This window comes from Cyprinodon tularosa, unplaced genomic scaffold (genome assembly GCF_016077235.1).
Source record: "Cyprinodon tularosa strain WSP-4 unplaced genomic scaffold, ASM1607723v1 ctg743, whole genome shotgun sequence".
NCBI lineage: Eukaryota > Metazoa > Chordata > Actinopteri > Cyprinodontiformes > Cyprinodontidae > Cyprinodon > Cyprinodon tularosa.
In genome coordinates, this window is record NW_024039500.1 from 137,884 (window position 1) to 159,062 (window position 21,179).

A 21,179-nucleotide genomic window follows, 5' to 3' on the forward strand; every position below is an offset into this window, starting at 1 on the left:
ATGGGAATAAACTAAAGCAGGGCTCTTTAACGTTTTCCAGGCCAAGGACCCCCAAACTGATGGCGAGATGGAGAGGAGACTCCCTAATAATATATTGTATTAAACTGCATTATATCAAACTGGTCCTATAGTCACTCTATTACATATGGAGTCATGTAACGAAAGTTATTTCTCCCTGGCATTCTTATTCTGATTCCGGGTTGATGGGACAGTTGTTGTGAATGAAACGGTGCCCAGCTTGAAAGAGCTCCTGTGTGTCACTGAATGTGTGCATTCATTTCTACAGTGTGTTAAATTCATGTTAATGTGTATATAAAGACTTTTCGATTAGTGGAAAAAAATTGCAGCGGGGAATATAGAAAAGTCTAATCAACCAAAACTTTTGCGACCCCCATGCAGTACCTCCATGGACCCCCTAGGGGTCGCAGACCCCTTGTTGTAGACCTCCTTACTAAAGTAATAAATGGGAATAAACTAAAGGGGTAAATGGGTATTGACTATGGGTATGCTGGTCTGACAGGGGGTGCTCATCTGACAGAACAGCGGTTGTGGAACACAAACAGTTATAAACAGGAATATCGTCAGATAGGACACAACTCACAAACAAATGGAGGAAGTGATTTTATTGGTGGTGCTGAGAGGTTGTCACACATGCAAACAGCGAAGTCCAAGCAGAGTGTTGTCAGCATTTTATTAGCAATCAGAGAAAAGTTTCAAAAGGACGAACTGAAGGACAAACTGAGCTGTTTCTGTACAAGTCCAAATATTCTACACTATGTATTATAATACAGCAGGATGACAGCAGTCACAAGAGGAGCCATGAGTCGGTTACAGCGAACAGTTCTGATCCAGAGTCATTTCCTGCACTGGATTCAGCTCATGCTGCACCGACCTTCCCTCTTTAACATCAAAGTTGCCAAATGCCAAGTTTTACATTTCTTCACTTCAAACAGGAGAGCAGTGAGCTGAATGGTGAAGCCTGTTCTCAAATTCCCTACCATAAGCCCAAAGAATAAAATTTTACATCTGATTTCCAAACCTGGAAGAAGTGCACCACTGTGCTCCAAAGCTAGCTTAACCAACCGATCTTTACCTAAACCCACTGATTTTTTGTCTGAAGATGGGAGACATGGAAGATGCTGTTCATTGGCAGCTAAAGACTAATGTTCCCTGTTAAAGAGGGAATTTGAAACTTCCATTGTTTCTCATTTACAGGTGAACAATCATAGTGTTATAACATTTTTTTATGCTGGAGTTTTCTTCTGGGTAAAGAAAACATACAAAAAAATAAAATCAACATCCACACAAATCAAACCTGAGCATCGGAGAGGTTAAAATATGGAGGAAAACATGGCAAATAAAACAGGAACACAATGTTATACCAGCTTGATGAAAATAAGATGCATTCTAGTTTTATGTAAGCAGTAAAATCAATGTGAAAAAAGTCTGCTGAATATTTATAAGGGCTGAAGAGCTCAAAATCACTCTGTGCTTAACAAACAAAAACTATACTGAACTTTAGGCATTTTATGAGTTTCTGTAAAGCAGAAACGAGAAGAAAATTTGTGAGATTTCACTGAAATTGATAGTTTTCTCTATGAGACAGATTCTAGGAGTTCTTCCAGCTGTGATCCTTTGGACCTTAAGGTGTTCTGATGCTAAAGCAGCTCCAGCAGGTTGAAAACCCAGAGCTCAGGTTGCGCCTGAGAAAAGGTTTATTCTGATCGGTTCTGGCTTGTTCGACTCTGTTACCAAACCAGTTCTTAAAGTGACCAAGATGTTCAGACCAAAACACTGATCTGAACCATTAAATGTGAGAACAAAAACTCAGTTTCACATAGAAAACAAAACAGATTAAAGGTTCCCAAAAATATCACTGAAATTTTGTTAATGTGCCTCCATGCAACATACTGATTGGTTTACCCATTAATCTGACAGTAAAATTCAGCTTTGTATTTTTATTTTTTATTTTTTGGTAATTAGGTTAAAATGATGGTAAATTATAGCATAAATCTGAAAAGCTTTAATCTAATTTCTTTCTTTGGCTGCTGTTTAAACTGGAAGTGAAGCAGAACTTTACATGAATGTCAAGATAGGATGTGAGATGCAGCTCTACTCACGACCTGCAGCAGCAGCTTTAAGAGCCCAGAAAACAAACTTATGTTCATATTTAACAAGAGTATTAAAAATGAGACAAAGCAAAAAAACTATAAAACTTTTACAAAAATCCACAAAAGTAACCAAAAATCATGTCCTATTAAGAAGCGTCTATTTAACATCTTGCTTGTACCTAAGATTTAATTCATTTGACATAAATTTAATTTATAAAATATCTTCCAGTAATAAAAAGTTGCATTTAGGTATTTTATCCACAAGGGGGGGGTATTTATTTTCCCAGAGCTTAGCTGCCCCTCATCTTAAATGGTAAACAAATTTCTGTTTGGCAGATTTCTTATTTTGGCAACTGGGGGTGTGGCCCTCAAACAATAGAGTCATTTTAGATGTAAAGGATTAATTACAAAATACTAAAATCTGTTTTATGGGCTTTTAGGAATTTAGAAAAAAAACTGTCAGGTTGCAAGCTGCAGCTTCATATTAGTGTAAACAGACACATCTTCAGGTCAAGAGGTGCCATCACTGTCCTAAGAACTACAGTCTGCTTCCTGATCCGCATCACCTTCATCAGACAAACTGAGCCCACCTCGTCTGTTTGAGGCCGTTCAGAAAATGTTACTCACTGCAATCTTTGGTAACTCACTGTTAGGATGTTTTAGTTTTATAAAACATTCAACAGACAAGTGATGAATTAAAGGAAAGGCATAAAAAACATCCTCTGCATCCTGCAGGCATGCTCAGACGTGGATCCACCTCTTAACTTATAGTTTAAGACTGATAACGTTCATCACTCTCAGTTCACCGCGGAAAAAAACGTGGAAATGTGGATGGAATAAAGTCTGCTTCTCCACACAGAAACATTTCCTTTTAAGATTTAGTTTTGTTGGCCCAAAACTTTCTGTTAAGCATAGTGCAGACCTCAAGTCAGAACTGAGTGTTAGTGCTAAGAAAAGTTGGATTTTTCAAGTTTCTAGGGAGGAAAATTACAACAATGTCACTAAATAATAGAATTTCACTTTGAAAAGTCAGAGCTTGACAGATTACCCTGACAGTCAGTATCCAATATGGCTTCTTAGCTTCTTCTTTTATCGATTTATTTTTCTGATATAAAATATGTGGCACTGTATAATATCTGTATGTGAACATGTGCCTTTAGTGTTTGAGAGCATAAAAATGTAGAGAACCATATTGTTATCGCTTTGTATTGCTAACTGCAGCACAGATAAATCAAATGTGGAGCAGTTTTACAGAAACATTCTGGATCAGACTTCAATTTCCTGGTTTACTATAATTAGTCACTCGCCTGCATCTCTGACTATCTGCTCAGAGCTGATGTCAGGTTCAGCAGAAATCTAAAGCTCACTTTGAGGTCCGAGCTCACTAAACCTCTGTAGTTACTGCGCCCTGCCTGTAGGCGGCACAGCTTGATGGTTTTACATGGCAGAAACACAACTCCTTAAATGATTAAAACAGACCAAGTATTAATTTTCCAGACAGATGGTGGGGTGGGGAGAAAATTTCAGTGAAGGCTGTAGATGTGTATAGAGGCAGGTGCATTTGTCAGATAATGAACATGAATGGAAGCGAATATGCAGGGCATACATTTGGTGCAGGTCTGCAGAGATTAATCCTTCCTGTATAAACAGGAAGTGACCTGCTCTATGATCTGACCTATCTCTCTCCTCTATTATCTGTGCACGTTTAAAGCAGGAAGATTCGGAGTCTGCACGTGAGGCTAAGAAGGCTGAATATACAATCCTGCCGCCGGACTTGGATATACTGCAAGCCTGTCTTCTACGATACATCATCAACTGAAGGGGAAAACTCTCGCTGAAGGAGCAAATAAATCCCTTTTAATTATGGATTTATTTCCTGCATCTGAGATGAACGTCACCAGAGGGAACATACAATTAGGGCTGCGACAGAATCACGATGTATCGCAGAGGGATCGTCCCGATATATCACTGCCTCCACTGTTGCCCCGGCAGCAGGGTGCTCAGCTCGCTCTTCAGTCATGCAGTAAAGACAATGCAACGTTATGAAGACCTAAGCTTTGGGGTCCGACCTGAGGCACTAAGACCCACAGATGGCGGTCAGGCGGGGTGGAAGCGGTGCTGCAGCTCAGGGCCAATCAGGAGTGGTCCATGGGTTCGCTGGAAGTGCTCTGTCCAGCGTCCTGGCTCTCCATCTCCTCTGGTTCCCCCACCTTGTCTTCCAGTTTGCCCGCTGCAGCGGTGGGTTGGTGAGCCGCAGTGGAGGGCAGCTGACCAGCGCCACTGTTGGTCCCACCAGTTCGCTCCTGACTGGCTCCGCCCACAGCGGCACTTTGCTGCTCCTTCAGATGGCGCTCCATTGAGGCCTGGATTGAGGAGACCATTTCCTGCAGCTTCCGGCGCTGCTGCTCCATCAGGCTGGGGTCAAGGGCGCGGCCGTCCTTGGTGGTGACGAAGCCAGGGGCCATGCGCACCAGCTCTCTGGTGGCGTCCTCAGGAATGTCCGACAGGTCCGGGGGTCCTCTGGAAACACTGGCACTCAGGTCTACGCCACTACTGTGCTGCCGTGTGATTGGCCGATGCTCTGGAGGGGAGGAGCCCCCGGCGCTCCCCAGAGAGTGACCTTTACCCTGGAAGGCGGTGACGCTCTGAAGCTGTTCCTTCTTCCGTACGACTCCTCCGCTCCCCAGCCGCAGGATACTGTGGGACGGACTCCCCTCTCTGCTGCCTCTAGAGACCGCCTCGGAGCGCAGCTGCGCCACGGCCTCCCTCACGAGCTCCTCCACATCGGGGCCGACAGGAAAGTGACCAGCGGCATCCACGCAGAGCTCCAGACGCTCCTCTGCGGCGTTAAAAACAAATGTTTTCCCCGTCAGGTGAGGCAACGTGCAGTGCTTCCCGTCCATCAACCCTGAAACAGACGCACATCCAAACTGCTCAGGAGCAACAGAGACCATAATCATTTTTCAAAATTATTATTTTTTTATTTTATTTTATTCATATAACGGATTAAATGTTTAATTTTTAATGCACTTAAGAATTCAAAGCAGTTTCTAACATCTAATATGACTTTACGATTCTGCTCTAAAGGTCCTTCAGGGCTGTTTTCTTATGCCAAATCTTAGATGTTTAGATCGTCTATGCTAACTTTACAGTCATCACAACAACAGAATCCTCCATGAATGTAACCAAGCCTTAAAATGAAGCAATGGCATTCATGGTTCTCTTATTTTGCATATAACATCTAGATCGTTCTGGAGCTCACTTGCTGTCCTTGCTTTCTTGCTCTTAACTGATACTCTGAAACTCTGAAAACTTGTTTTTGACTCCCCCTCCCACTAAAGCAGGTTTTCTCCTTCCAAGATCGTTGCTGTGTGAATGTGACAAACCTCCTGTTGACAAAGTTTCTTGTTTGCAATATTTTCCACTTGCTTAACTTAATACAAACGTTTGAACATTTTCATCAAAAGCATCAACATAACACATCCCCTGTCATAATGACAGATGGAGGCTGTGAGCATGCTCAGTATAAGAACTTGGTTCTAATGCTTGAACCCTTTTTTCATCTTATTTGTTTAAAGCCCCCTGATAGATCTGACTAAAACCTTTTTAATTACCCCCTTTCAGAGACATAGACAGGTGGGCTCATTCGTCTGGTTCAATTTGCCTGTTTTCTAAGCCAAAACAAAGCTTTTTATTGGTCCACTCTATAAAGCCTCAAACTCAATGCTACTTCTGAAACTTTGAATTGAAAAAGCTTCCTGGATAGGAAGAGAAACATCTTCAAACTTGGAAACAAAGTCCAGTGAATTGTTTTTTAACTTTTTTTTTTTGGAATGACTATGACCTGGAGGACTGAAAATCTTCACCAGAATCAGACTAAAACATTCGTCAAGTATAATGAACAAACAGGTTTTCATTTTGGGGGGTTCGGCAACATCTGAAGCAAAACAACTGAAGCAGAATTCAAACAAATTCAAGCAGAAAACGAACTTACCCATGTCTTTCTTGACAATATTGTAGAAGACGCCGCCCTGCTGGAATAGGTGTGGGAGCTTCTTTGCATACGACCAAACGTCCTCACCTGGAAGAAGGAAGAGTACAACAGTTAGCGTGGAGCTTAAAGACACACTGAGACCTGAAACCCAACCCAAACGTTTAGACACGTCTTCTGGGGACACTTTAACTAGGATTATTTTAATTGAAGCTCAAACTGAGCCTGGTTCTGTTTCTATTGGAGGTTTCTTCAAGCTGAATGACTGGGACCCCTCCCGACTTGCTTGCTGAGGACTAATACCTGCTGCACAGCCAGTGAAGTCTGGATAAACCTCTGTGAGTCTGAGAACACAGCCTGCTTAGAAAAAAGTGAGTTCAAGCAGAACCTTGAAGCCACACGTGACCATTTATTTCAAAAAGGCTTTACTGTACGGTGAACAGCGGGAATTATGTGAAGTTTATATGACTAAATCTAACGGGGTGAAATTGGACCATTTTGTGTCACCGTACAGTTCAGCCATAAGTATTCACATCCCTGGCAGAACTAAGATTTAAAGCCATCTTTAAATTTTACTAGAAATATTTTCCTAGAATCATTCAGAGAAATACATTTGTTATTTAAAAGGAAAATAACGTTAAATCCTAATCTGATGGGGGTGTGAACACCTAATCCCAAATTTAATTCAGTTTTTTTCCATGCATCCCATTTCATTTACAGTGTACCAGTCCAGTACTGCACTTTTGATGATTAGCCTATTTTTACATGGTTTTAAATCTTCCTTTCGTTTTTACAAAACGCTACAAATTGGGGCTGTGAAATATGGCTAAAATATGCATTAGGGTATGAAAATGTATAAGCAGTCGATATCAAAAATGTTTGATAAGGGTTTTGTTTATCTATTTATGAGAAGTGTTGAGCTATCTCTATAGTTATGGCCCTATATAAATAAACCGAATTGAATTGAATGGAATAGCAAATCCTTGAAATGTCACATGACAGAGCAGAACCCTCTGTATGAGTGCATAAAGATGCATGTTTACTTCAAAAACTTGAAAAAGCTTGACAAACTTTTTCTCACTTTAAAGAATGTTCGTCCCAAGATAGCAAAACGTGTTACTGCAGCTTAAGATTTCCAGGGTATGTTGCGTGACTAAAAACTTTAAATCAATTTGACTGGACGATCTGGTGAACTGTAAAGTGTCTTGAGATGACATGTGTAGTAAATTGGTACTATATTAATAAAGATAATGGAATTGAATAAGTGCCAGGGGAAAAACCCTGGGTTTAAGCTACCGTATAATCATGTTTAAACATTTAACCTCTAGAAATCAGACAGCATGCAGGGGACACTTTCCCCTGCCTACATGCCCCAGAATGCAATGTGGTTCTGGATCAGAGTTCTGGACATTATTTTAAATTTTTTCTATAGATATTGATTTATTGCCCATCTCTACTATTCAAATATATGCAATTTTATCTATATATATGTTCCTTATAATTATTATTCAACAACCTGAATTGTTTCTAAATCTGAAAGTATGATTTGTATAAAATTAATTGGATATCATGAAAGTAGAAATGGATTGAATCTATACATTCAATTAGTGCCTTAAGAAGATGTTTTTTTTTTTTGTAAATTTGGAATTATGAATATAAATGTGACAATTAAAGCCAAAACCAAACAAATCAAGTTCATGACTAATTGTATTTAATTCAGTTGATTTCAGCAGCTGAGTGCCTGGGCTGGTTTAAAGCTGCTGTCCTGATGCTGCTTCTTTTGACAAACATCCGGTCATTTATATGTAGGCTATGTGAAGGACATTTGAGCTGGGAGAGGGAATCTTCTGCAGAGACGCTTCTTCAAAAAGTCTGACTAAATGTGAACTTATGAACATTTTGTTTCCTTTCGAATCAACCAGTCCTCTGGAATTTTAAGATGCCAAACAACTGACTTAATCAGCTGAAATCTAGTTTTTGGAATTCCAGCATGGCAGATGTTTGTACCATGTACCAAATGAGTATTGACTAATTTATCTAAAACATTTAACTAATCAGAGGAGCAGATGTGATCCAGCCATGTTTTACTCATTTGTTGCAGGTGTGAGCAGAGTCAGGACAATCAGCAGGACCTTTTTAACCTCCCGGTCTGGACTTGAACTGGGTAACGATTACATTGGAGGTGTAATAGCTGAGGTTTAGTGGATGTGCCGACAATCAGCAGTTTTAAGGCGTTCCCTCGTCAGACAGAGGCAGAAGGATTATTGACAGGAAGTGCAGCATCAGGCGCTGCGCAGAGCTCAGAGATTATAACCTTCCTGAAAATCAACTGTCCTGTTTTTAATCGGACAGCCCCGGTGCCCTTGGACCTTTTGGGCAGGTAACAGAGCGAGGGGACAAGATGGCTGAGTCAGCACATTCACCAAACCATGTGGTGCTTCTGGTTCCATTCAGTGGATTGGGAGTCTGACAGCTAAGTCAGCTGCTAGTTTGATGGAAACCTGTGTGCAGGGGGCAACCAAGCAGAAGCCAGTGTGTGTGTGTGTGTGTGTGTGTTTGTGTGTAGCTGCACATCTGTACTACAGAGCAAAGTACGCAGCTGATCTCAAAGGATGAACACTGCAGCTTAAGTTCATCTACTGTTACATGTGGCATGACTGAACGATGGAGAGAAACAGGCGTAAAGAGGAAGAGTCTGCAACCAGAAAAGACTGAATTTCTGATATTTTAGTGTTAATTTGATAAAAGGTTAACATCTGAGAAACAGAGTAGAAATATAACATAAACCCCAACATTTAGGCCGGTTTTAGGACTTCGACCAGGTCTAAACGGGCTTAATAATAACACTTTTTTTTTTAGATGTGACAGAATAATAATTATTACTATAATTATAATAATAAAAACTTTTAGATGTGAGACGGAATAATAATACAATAACAATAATATTGATCATTTTCAGATGTGTACTACAGCCCCCCTCTCCCCCACTTCACACTGCCGATCAGCTGGCTGAACATTTCTTCTTCTATGAATGATCTATCAGGATTGAGGACATTTTTCCTTTCCTTTCTTTACTTCTGTAGTTTTCCAGACTTCTTGTATCCTTCTACCTTATAAAATAAAAAATCTTATAAATCAGTCTTAAAAACTGTTTAGGAAAGTAAATTTCCACTAAAATTGAGCAATGTATTTGTACCTACCTCATACAGCTCCCTTTATTGAAGCTGTATGATGATTTCTATAAATGATCTTAAAAGTTTGCCAACCGCAGCTATAAACCAAAACTATTTCTGTCTTGCAGGAAGTAGAATATTCTCACGCTCCTAAAATAATGGCCTACGTCATTTCAGTAAACATTTTTTAAAAAGTCACACTTCATATAGGCCAGTATTAAAGCAAGGCTTTGCTTATGATGAGATGATTTAAGAAAGAATATAATCTTTGGCTAAAAATGAAGGTTGCAATGTTAAAATCCCAACCAGCTAAGATTCTGTGACACGGTGAAACATCCAATCGGATGAAGGATATTTCAGTTTAAAGCAACCAACGTGTCACATTTCTAAACTTACTCATCAAGGTTGCTAGGAGACAGAGGGAGGACATCTCCAGGTCTATGCTCTCCTGGATTTCCCGGTTGCTCATCCTGCTGGACGTCACAGCGTCGTTGGTTTTCACCGAGTGCAGGCCGGAGTGTGAGCTGGACGCCCTGGTTATGGAGGCCCCCTGGCCCCTGTCGTCGGGGGCCCTCAGTATTTCCACCGTGACCCGGTCCCCATGCTGCAGGGACACCGGCTCATTCTCATCGCCATCCTTTGGTGGAAGCAGCTCTTTGGGGGGAAAGCCATAGCGAATGCACTGCTGCACTGGCGGAACGTCCAGCTGGTTGGAGATGCTCCTCTGCAGGTCTGAGAAGGTGGTGTGGGCCGGCAGGGTGAGCATAGCCTGCCTGCCGTCGCTGGTGGTCACTCGGATCTTCTTCTCCTTGTTGGAGGAGGAGGAAGGGGAGGAGGTTTTAGTGGGGGTGGCGGGAGCTGAGGAGGAGGAGGTTTCTGGAGAGCCGCCGGGGGAAGTTGACCGGCCTTGTCCTTTCTGCTCGTTTTTCAGTTTGTCAGTCCGTCTCTTCTGAGTGACGAAGGCCTGCTCACTGATGCTCTGCTGGATGTTGCGCTCTGCCCGGCTCATTGTTAGCTCCTCCTTGTGGAGCGTCTTGGCTTTCTGACCAGTCAGGATGATCTTTGTGGGCAGCTGCGGGTCCGCCGCAGGCTGAGTCTCCACGTCGTCAAGACGCTGGGCGTGGGCCCCGTCGATAGAAACCGGGTTGTACTCGTCAGGGTTCTTCTTGGCCGTGTGGTGCAGGATGGTGTTGACCACCTTCTGCACTAGGATCTCGCTGCCGAACTCTCCCGGAAAGTGCTTGGTGACCAGCTTCATGGCGACGTCGTAGACGTTACTGTTTAGTGTCGGGTCCATCTCATACTGGAACCAGTACACCGTCTCACGCACCACCCGACCCCCCCACTCCAAAGTGATGGGGAACGCTTCAGGCAGGTTGTCGTATTCCTTCCCCTCCCAGTAATGCTTAAAGCCACAGCCACACTTCCCACCCTGGGACCGGGTGTTGGTTCTGTCCCCGTCCAGGTATACCACCGACCCATTGCCGCGGATGTGCCGCACCGATGTCCCGTGACACCAGTTGCAAGTGTTCAGGGAACTCAGTTTGTAGTCGGGGACCAGGACGTCCCTCTGGGGGTCGTAGGAGCAGACCACGTTGCTGAGGGGGAAGCTGTAGTTCTTGTCCGGCCGCAGCTGTCCATGTGTGGATTTAGCCAAGTTGTAGAGCTTCCCTCCAGGAAGCAGCCACTCAGACGGGACGTGGAGCTCAGAGAGAGCGCCACAGATCAGACAGCGGTGCAGACGGTTCTCCATCACAGATTTCTTGGCCGCTTCCGTCACCTCCTCGGGTTGGACGCCGATCACTCCAGTGCGCCTGTATACGTACTGGTGTACGTCAGCAACTAATGAAGGGTGGATGCTGTGCTTCTCCATGAACACCTCCTCCATGGCGTTCACCAGCCTCAGCAGGTATTTATCCTGCAGGCTGCGGTCGCCCCCGATCACACAGCTCCCGTCCGGCTCCAGCTTGATGTACTTCCTGATGAGCTCCTGAGGGACGCCCCAGGCTTTGGGCAGCATGCGAGGTGGCAGCTTGGGGAGGACGGTGTTCTTGATTCCCACCAGAGGAACATAGTGGTTTCTGCCTGAGCTGCTCCAGGCGATGCAGATGGGTTTGTTTAGCTTCCCGTCTTTCCCTTTGCACTGCTCCTCGGGTACAAGCCCAGGTAAGAAGGTGGCTGAATAGTCTCCAGAGCTCCTCATCCCGCTCATGGAATCCAGCAGGACGATCGGCCGGTGGAGGACGTTGGCCAGGCCAAATATGTGGATGTTTCGCAGTCCCAGGGGGACTCCTTCAGGAGGGATGAACAGGGGGTCGCACTCGTTGATGATGTCCTCCCACTCTGCAGCATCGATGAAGTCCTGGAAAAGGTTCTTGTAGCGGTCCAGGTTCTGCTTGAAGTTCTGCTTAAGGTTTTCTCTCAGCGCATGCCAGAAAAGCTCCCTTCCCACCAGTGCTCTGGAAACGGCGTGGACCAGACAGTGTCCATCTCCGTCCACGTGAACCGGAATAAGACACTCTCTGTTTCCATTGGCCTTCTTGATCTCCTCCAGGGTGTCATGGAGGTAGATCAGGCTCCCTGAGCGGTCTTTGCCATAACCCATGGTGCCTACATGGTCCGGCTCTATCAGGAAGGCACGGTCCCCCAGCAGGGAGCAGTCAAAGATCTCCCCTTGGTTCATGTCATTCAGCAGTTTGGCCTTACCGGTCTGTTTGTCCATGCCGTAGCGGGTCAGCACCGGGGACAGCAGCTTGCAGTGGTAGTTGGAGAGGCCCATCACCTTCACCAGCTCGGTTCCCTTCTTCGGGGCCCCGGTGACGCCGAGCAGGGCGTTTCTGAGCAGGTTGTGGAGCACCACGTCCGGGTCGGTGACCTCCTCCACGTTCAGCAGGCCGCTCTGATCGTGCCGCTGGCCGCATTCCGTACACTCGATGCTGATGGAGCCATGAGCGGGGAAGAAGAGCCGCGCCTGGCATTTTGGATCCGGGCAGGTACCGCACAGAATGCGCTTGTCTTTCTTCTTGGAGCCCTGCAGCAACGACATTTTGGAAAAAGTGAGCTAAAAATATCTCCAAGCTTCACATAACCATGATAAAAGGCCCTACGGTAGGCTGTCAGATCAGCTCCGGCCGCTATAAGAACTGTTTTGCCAGAATAACACAAGAACAACACGGAAGCGGTTGGCTTTTTCCTTTAGCAACTGGCCGTTGCTAAACGTCCATACGTAAGCACGTAGAGATTCTGGGACTTGTAGTCCTAATGAACAACACTCACCGAAATTCAAACAGCCGTTTTATCTTTTAATAAACCAATTTTGTTTTGAAACAGTACAATATTGAATGAAGCAAGACAATTACACCTTTAATTAAAATATAATCAGAATACACAGTAAACATTTCCAAATAGTTTTTTTGGGTTGAAACAATTTCCCAGAATGCACCGAGGTCTGTTGTCGTTTGGTTGTATAAGGAAGTGGATTTAGGCAGACTACTTGCAATTTACGAGAAGCATCTTCTTCTTCTTATGGGGTTTTATGGCGGTTGGCAGACTTGTGAATTGTGCATTACCGCCACCAACTGATATGGAGTAAAGCAAGAAAACAGAAAACGATTCACCCCCCCCCCCCCCCCCCCAAAAAAAAAAAAAAAAAAAAAAAAAAAAAAAAAAAAAAAAAAAACCTGTGTAACTTAAACCAACATAATACTAAATCACATTTGCCCATATAATTTTTAATTTACTCTAGGTCATCTTAACTCTGCCAGTTTCTGATGGTCCCATCGGTCCTCCCATCATACTTCCAACCATCTCCCAGTTCAAATCTTTAATGTCCAGATATTTTTCTGCAGCCTTCACTATTATTTTGATTTTTTCCGTTTTTTTTGTTGTCTGTGCAGTACAATTAATTACTTCTACCATGAAAAGAACAAAATTTGTCTTTTTAACAATAAGTGAGTCTTCATCAATTTTTTGATTCTCTAGAGGTTTGGAATTTGCCGTGTGTTGAACTGTAGGTTTGGGTTTTTCTGACTGAGATGGGATCCTTTTTGCAGCTTCAGCGTAGGTTATTCCGAGCTCAAATTTCATTTTTTTAATTTCCTCAGACCTTTTGCTTGCTTCACAGCCGCGATAGGCAGCAGTATGTTCTCCACCACAATTACAGCATTTTATTTTAGCTTCTTTTCCACATTTTCCGTACTCATGTTCTCCTGCACACCTTCCACACCTCTGTTTCCCTTTACAAACTGCTGCAATGTGACCGAATTTTTGGCATTTGAAACATCTCAATGGTGGAGGATTGTAGATTTTGACATTATAGCTTATGTAACCGATGAATACTTTGCTTGGTAATTGCTCTTCCTCAAATTTAATTAGCACTGATAAACTGTCAGATCTTTCTCCGTTTCTTGTTGTTTTTAACCGTTTTACTTCTTTTACTTTTGCACCGCTTATGTTTTCCAGAATCTCTTTTTCAGAAATTTTTAGAGGAACTCCTCCAATGACTCCCCTGCTGATCTTTTTGTTCTCCATTAGGCTGCACTGAACTCTTATCCCGTCAATTTTGTTGATCCGTATTGCTTTGCCTTGCTGGGCGCTGTCTCTGCAGTTAATTAGCAGGTCTCCACTGTACAGAATTCTGGCACCTCTGACTTCTCCGACAAGTTTATTGATGGTTTTTGTTAAGTGAACCGGATTCCAATTTGTAAAAGAGTCTGCCTGATTAACGACTTTGAATATGACTTTGAATTCATTTTGTTGTGCTGTGGAATGTATGGAATGATCATCACTGGATTGTTCTGAACTAGATTCCCCTTGAACTGATCTCTGTTTTTTCCGCTTTTTCTCATTTTTTGATGTTGCTATCTTCCAACCTTCATTGTCACTATTTCCCTCTTCCATCCCACAAGAATCGCTTCCTGTTTCCTCACTACTCACGGCCCAAGACATTTCTCCATAAGCAGCTTCAAAACACGCGCCATGCACCAAACGACCATCCACATGCCAAAAGGGCTGAAAATCATCGATCAAAATAGAAGGTCAAACTAAATCAAACTAGATGCAGGAAACTACGAGAAGCATCCTGCTGCAGCCTGCGGGAAGGCAGGGCTTGACATCAAGCCCCGCCCACATCAAGGACAGCCATATTGGAAATTCTTCTTCTTCTTCTTTTCATTAATGGCGGATTGCAAGTAACTTTTAGGTGTATACCGCCTCCTACTGTACACGAGTGTGTAGCAACATTTTCTCTACATTTATTAAATTCTATTTATTAATCTATGTTTCCTTCATTTCCTAATATTCCTTTAAGACTCACTTCTTTTCCTGTCCTTCCAACAATTCTTTTCAGATTTTCTCTTTCAGATTCATATGTTCTACAGTTCATTAATACATGTTCTACATTTTCTTTCTCTCCACATCCTTCACATTTAGCTATCATTACTTTTCTTCCCTATTAAATGTAAAGTGTCATTTAAATAGGTGTGTCCTACTCTTAATCTAGTCATAATTATTTCTTCCCTTCTGTTTCTCTCGTCAATATTTCTAATTAGTACTGACTTTTGCACTTTATGTAATTTTCTCCCTTTCTTATCTTCTTTCCACCTTTTTTGCCATTCTTTTATTTCTTTCATTTTAATACATGATTTCCCTTCCCCTTTCCCGAAAGGAATTATCATCTTCATTGTCATTTCTAAAGCCCTTTTTGCTAATTTATCAGCTTTTTCATTTCCTTTAACCCCTTCGTGAGCTGGAACCCAGCAGAACCAGACATTAATGCCACCTCTATATAATCTAAATAAACTATGCATAATTTCTAATACTAACTCTTTCCTATTATTTCCTTCTCCCTGGATACTTTCTAACACTGCTTTAGAGTCTGTACATATCACCACCCTGTCTGGTCGAACCTCCTCTACCCACTGTAAGCTTAACTGCCATCCCATATTGGAAATGCTGACCGCTCTTGCCTTTAGGCGCTGGCAAGAGAAATGGCCAAAAAAATGTGTTATGTCACATGGTATGTCTGTCACATGGTATGTCCTTTTTATTTTTAAATCTTTATTAAATTTTCAGATGTTAAAATAACATTAGTAACAAACAGTCTAAAATAAACAGCAATAAGGAATTATTATGAAGATGTAATTATCTATCCTCAAACCCTATGAAAAACAAATGTCATAAAATGTAAATTAAATTAGTAGTTTAGAGACAAATGTACATTACATTGAGTACACATTTATCTATCCAATAATTATCATACACGCACACTTATCCCTAGAGTGGTGTCGTTAGGGCTGGTGCAGTGGATTCTGGACAGATTCCTAGTCCATCGCAGATTAAGAAAAAATTTATCCATCAAATTTCTGACCCGCTTAATCCCTCATGGGGTCGCGGGGGTTGCTCGTGCCTATCTCCAGCGTTGATTAAGAAAAGCAATATAACCAAATACTTGCTGGTGCGGAAGTTCAAATTATCAGTAGACCATGCATGCACCACTTAAAAAGTTTACAGTAAGAGCAAACAAAGCCCCATGGATTGATGATGAGCTTAGACAGAGCATGGCACATAGAGACTCCCTGAAAAAAGAAGCCTGTGTTTTAGGCAAAGTGGCATTTCCTGTGAAATGGAAAGCTTATTGTAAAGAGAGAAATAAAGTGACTATGCTCAATAGAAAGAAAAAAAGGGATTATAGAAAGTCGATAGATCAAAAGAAAAATGATGGTAAACAACTGTGGAATACCTTGAATGAGTTAATGGGCAGAAGCAAAATTAAGACACCAGCATTTTTAGAAGTGAATGGACTTTTTTTAACAAAAGGTAAAGATATTAGAGACCATTTTGGTAAATATTATTATGATAAAATATATAAGTTAATGAATGACACAAAGTGTTACAGCAATCTGGGCACTTCATCTCAAATAATCAATGATTTGATTGTCAAGAACAAAAACTGTCATTTCACATTTAAATTGTTAAGCACAGATAAAGTTAAAAGTTTGCTTCTAAGTTTACATGAAAACAAACCATCAGGAATGGATGAGATTGATGGCAGATTACTGAAAATGGCTGCAAGTGTGATAGCTTCACCAGTCTGCCATTTGTTTAATCTAAACTTGACAGAAGGGGTCTTCCCTCAAATGTGGAAATCTGCTAAAATACTTCCTCTTTCAAAAACTACCAATGTTAGCCTCTCTGCAGTCAATAGTAGGCCCATTAGTATTCTGCCTATACTTAGTAAATTGCTGGAAAAGGTTGTTTTTGGACAGATTTCAACATATTTAAACTGTAACAAATTGATTTTTGAATCACAGCATGCATATAGGGAAAATCACTCGACATGTACAGCCCTTACAGAAATGACGGAGAATTGGTTGTCTAGCATAGACAAAAAACTGATAGTTGGTGCAGTGTTTTTGGATTTTAGTGCTGCATTTGATTTAGTGCATCATCAAATGTTACTTGAAAAGTTATCGGCATACAGATTTGGTGCCACACCTCTGAAATGGATACAAAACTATTTAACATCTAGATCACAATGTGTGTTTTTTAATGGAAGCTTCTCATCACCTCAACAAATGCAGTGTGGTGTACCACAGGGCAGTTGCCTAGGACCATTGCTTTTCTCAATTTTTATTAATGACATGCCATTTGTCCTAAAAAGGTGCAACATAACTCTTTATGCAGATGATTCTACACTTTACTTTGCAGCAACAAAGATATCAGAGTTAAAAGAAACACTGCAGTTGGATTTGCAGGTGCTTCTTGCCTGGATTAATAAGAACAGACTAACCTTGAATGTTTCAAAGACAAAGTGTATGTTATTTAAAGCTAGGCATAAAAAATGTGATGATAAACTTGATATTGTGCTAAAGGATATGGACATAGAACAGGTTCAAGAGGTGAAACTACTTGGAGTAACATTTGATGAGCAGCTATCCTGGGAAAAACATATAGATATGGTGGTGAAAAATATGGGAAGAAATATGTCTTGTATTAAAAGATTTAGATCTTTCATGACCTCAGCCTCTAGAATTTTGGTGGTTAAATCGTTAGTGCTGTCTCACCTGGACTACTGCTCTGTGGTGTGGTCAGGTGCAGCTCAGAAACATCTGGCTAAATTACAAACCGCACAGAACAGAGCGGCCAGGCTGGCACTGGGACTGCGCTGTGTGTGGACTCAGAGCTCTGCTGAGCTGCATATGCGTCTGTCGTGGCTCAGAGTAGAGGAGAGACTAAAATGTAATGTTTTGTGTTTCCTGAGAAATATTATTGTTTGTGGAAAACCTTCTCTTTTGTTCAGTTTGTTACATTATGTGAGAAATGAGCACAATTATTCAACCAGGCAGGCAGCTTCTGGTCATTTGACTCGACCCATTCCGAGAACAGAAGCAGTGTGCAGGTCTGTGTTGTTCAGAGCTGTGACTCTGTGGAACAAACTGCCTCATAACATCTCGACTGCTACTACGAAAGGTGCATTTAAATCACTTTTAAAAAAACACTGTTGATAGCCTTAATATATGAATATTTGTGTAACATATTGTACTGTAATGTGATATAATTTGAAATGTATCGTGGTTCTTATGATGTGATCATTTGAAATGTTATGTGTATCTGTATAATTTTAAAGGGACCCCAGGAAGAGTAGCTGTCAAATTACTGACAGCTAATGGGGATCCAAATAAATAAACAATAAACAATAAACCCCAACAGGATTTATCCTGTAAAAGACTACCTAAAAAAGTTTAAACCTGATATTCCTGTGAACTGCACTTTTTGTGATCTTCTCCCAGAAACTGTAACACATTTGTTTTGGTTGTGTCCATACTCTAAGACGTTTTGGTTACACTTTTGCAACTATGTGAATTCAAATGTTATGAAAAATTTTCAGCTTCATTGGAAAAACATTTTATTTGGCTTTCAACTGCAAAGTAAAATGTTTCCCAAACCTTTCCTTATTAATCTTCTATTTTTGTTGGCCAAATTTCACTTGCATAAATTTAAATTTCTAAAAAAAAAAAAAACGGACTTTAAAGCTTATTTAATAGAAGTCAAACAATATTTTCATACAATTCATCTTTCTTCTCATCAGAAAGCTCAAAAAACCATAACAATCTGTTCCCAACTAGAAATTCTAGACAACTTAATGTTGTAAAAGATATATTTATTTGTATAATACATACACATATATATATGACACTCCCCAGCGCATAGGTTTGTATAATTGCTTGTTTTTTTCTCCTAACTGTACTTGTTTATTGTGACATACCCCCTGGCATATTTATTTGTTTGTTTGTTTGTTTGTTTATATATTGTTGTGTGACTTTAAGTGAAATAAAAAAATAAAAAATAAAAAAAAATCAGTAGACCCCGCATTGGCTGTCGCGGCGCAGGAATTACGGCCGCCATATTGGGGCGGTCGACCTGCTACTCAAACATGCTGATTCAAGCTGAACACACTAATGATGCCTCAGCACTGTATTTTTGTTTAAATTTACAGACTATTTACGTCAGGGCTCGAGGGATAACTTTTCACAATTAAGATGAAAACATATCTTTACATATATCTTTATATATTCCCTGCCCTGTTACGTCAGCATTTCCAATATGGCTGTCCTTGATGTGGGCCCGCCTTCCCGCAGGCTGCAGCGGGATGTACTTGCAATTTACCCTTAATAACAATATTATTACCACCTTTTAGAAATGCGACATATTTACACTAGCTACTGTAGCTCTCATGTGTATTTTTTTTACCTCTCTCAAAGTTTATTATAGAAAATAACAGTTTCTTGGTTAGCTTTATCGTTATTCTGCTGAACTTCCTTTTAATATCTTTGAATGTTATTGTTTGCGTGGCGATAATTTAATTTAGACAGCACTAAAACTCACACAAAAATATTTGGATTTATATTTGGATTACATCTTATCCTGCAAGATTAAGTTATTTTGATCATATTCTAAAAGTCAGGAAATTTTACTAACTGAAATCATGTTTTTATCCATACCTTTAAAACATTTTCTTCTTTGCTTTTATTTGGACAAAAGCAAAGAAAAAAGAAAAACGTTAAACAGATCCGGGGGGTTGGGGTTGGGGGAGTCTTTTGGGATTTAATATTTCCGGAAGTTCTATTTGTAAACAGCGCTTTAACATCTGATGTAACAATGACGTTGAGGAGTCCTCTGCTCTCTGCTGTAATCCTGAAGGTGATTCAGCAGAAACCTGAAACTATTCGGTTCTCAGAATAAAGTATCACATTTAATGTAGTCACTATCCTATAAAATATTTTATTGATTTTTATTAAACTTTAGTTTTTCATCACTTATATAAATGCAATAATGACAAACATGAAACAGATTTGTATTCCATTTAACTAACATGATTCATTACTGCTTCCAATTGGCCACCAGGGGTCAGCTTTACTCCTTCATATTTTAGCTCCAGAGTTTATAAGAAGTACATTATTAATGTTAGTCACGGTGACAGCAGTCAGTGTCAAAGGTCAGAACATGTTTAAGGCACAGAGTGTTTTAATTAAAGGGTCATTGAATGCAAAACCGAGTTTACATTGTCATAGATGAATAACGATAGTTCAGTGGGTGAAATGGACGTACAGAGAAGTTCAAACCCCATCACCTCCTTTCTCTGCAAATCTCTAAATTCTAAACTAAAACGGACGAATTCAAACAAAGTCCCGAATTGACATAAATTCGGGGATGTTGCCTTATTTGGTTCTGGGCTGTACTTTTCTCATGCCCCGAAATTGACATACAGACCAGCCCAGTGGTTTACAGCCCAAGAAGGCAGGTGGGGGGAAGCATACGGTCACCAGGTCGAGTTCGGTCGCTCCGTCCCCCGGACCGGGGTCCAGTCAGCGGCCCAGTAGCCCCCTCCCCCCAAAAAAGTGTCCTCCGAAACCCAAATCTGATCACCATAGATGTGCCTGCATTGCTATTTGCGGCGTCCAACACCGCTTGCGATTTTATATAGTTTTATTGTCTGCATAGGAAGGTTCTAGGCCCTGGAGGACTGAACTGAAAACTTACCCGACAAAAAATTGACTCAAGTCAATTTTCTTGAAAAGGGTGTTATTTTGCTTCAGGTTGAGAAGGTAGGTAAGGCAATTACCTAATGTAATAAGATGATTTCAGTAAAAAAAAAAAAAAAAAAAAAAAAAAAGGCCCATCTTATTTCAAGTAGTTTATATGTAATTATCAGAGGTGTCAAGTAACAAAGTAGAAATACTTTGTACTTAAGTACACTTTTTAGGTGTCTATACTTTAATCCATTGCTTATTTTTCTTCCTACTTCCTACTTCTGACTTCTACTATTTTCACACAAGTATCTGTACTTTCTATTCCTTACATTTTTAAAACAAACGTTACTCGTTACTCTTTGCTTCAGTTTAATGTTTATAAATATTTATTTCATGTGATCTGCGCCATCCAATGCAGATCATTGGCGCCAGCCACATCTAGTGAAAACTAGTGTAATTGGATGAGTCATATAACACAAACACTCATTGGTTAGCTAAAGGAAATCATCAGAAGCAAATCAATGTTCTTCAAACTACAAACGTGAATTAACTATGCTCAGAAAAAGATGTTTTAATGTCTGAAAGGTTGGAAACAGGCGAGAGCTTATCAGGAGATTGAGACGGTGACGTACAAGACCTCCCTCATCCTTGCCCTATCTCAAATAATTTTTCGAAATAGTCGGAAAAATTGAGCTTTCTATTCATAAAGTGGCATCTGGCTGTTTTTGTTAAAGGTTACTTTATACTTTTATACTTTAAGTAGTTTTGGAGCACATACTTTTTCACTTTTACCTGAGTAAAGAGGTCAAGTTAATACTTCAATCAGCTGCTAGTGTGTTTTTAAACTGCAGTATCTACTGTATACTTCTACTTA

At 41.0% G+C, this 21,179-nt stretch overlaps 1 protein-coding gene across 1 annotated transcript; it reads right to left on the reverse strand.

The window, feature by feature from the left end:
• Positions 1–608: 608 nt before the first annotated feature.
• On the reverse strand, positions 609–12,487 carry vcpip1 (valosin containing protein (p97)/p47 complex interacting protein 1). The gene is made up of 3 exons (XM_038269924.1): positions 9,672–12,487; positions 6,106–6,192; positions 609–5,019 (listed from the first exon to the last, which is right to left on the reverse strand). Exons 1-3 carry the CDS (start codon positions 12,319–12,321, stop codon positions 4,247–4,249), a joined length of 3,510 nt encoding a protein of 1,169 aa, XP_038125852.1. The 5' UTR covers positions 12,322–12,487; the 3' UTR covers positions 609–4,246.
• Positions 12,488–21,179: the final 8,692 nt, after the last annotated feature.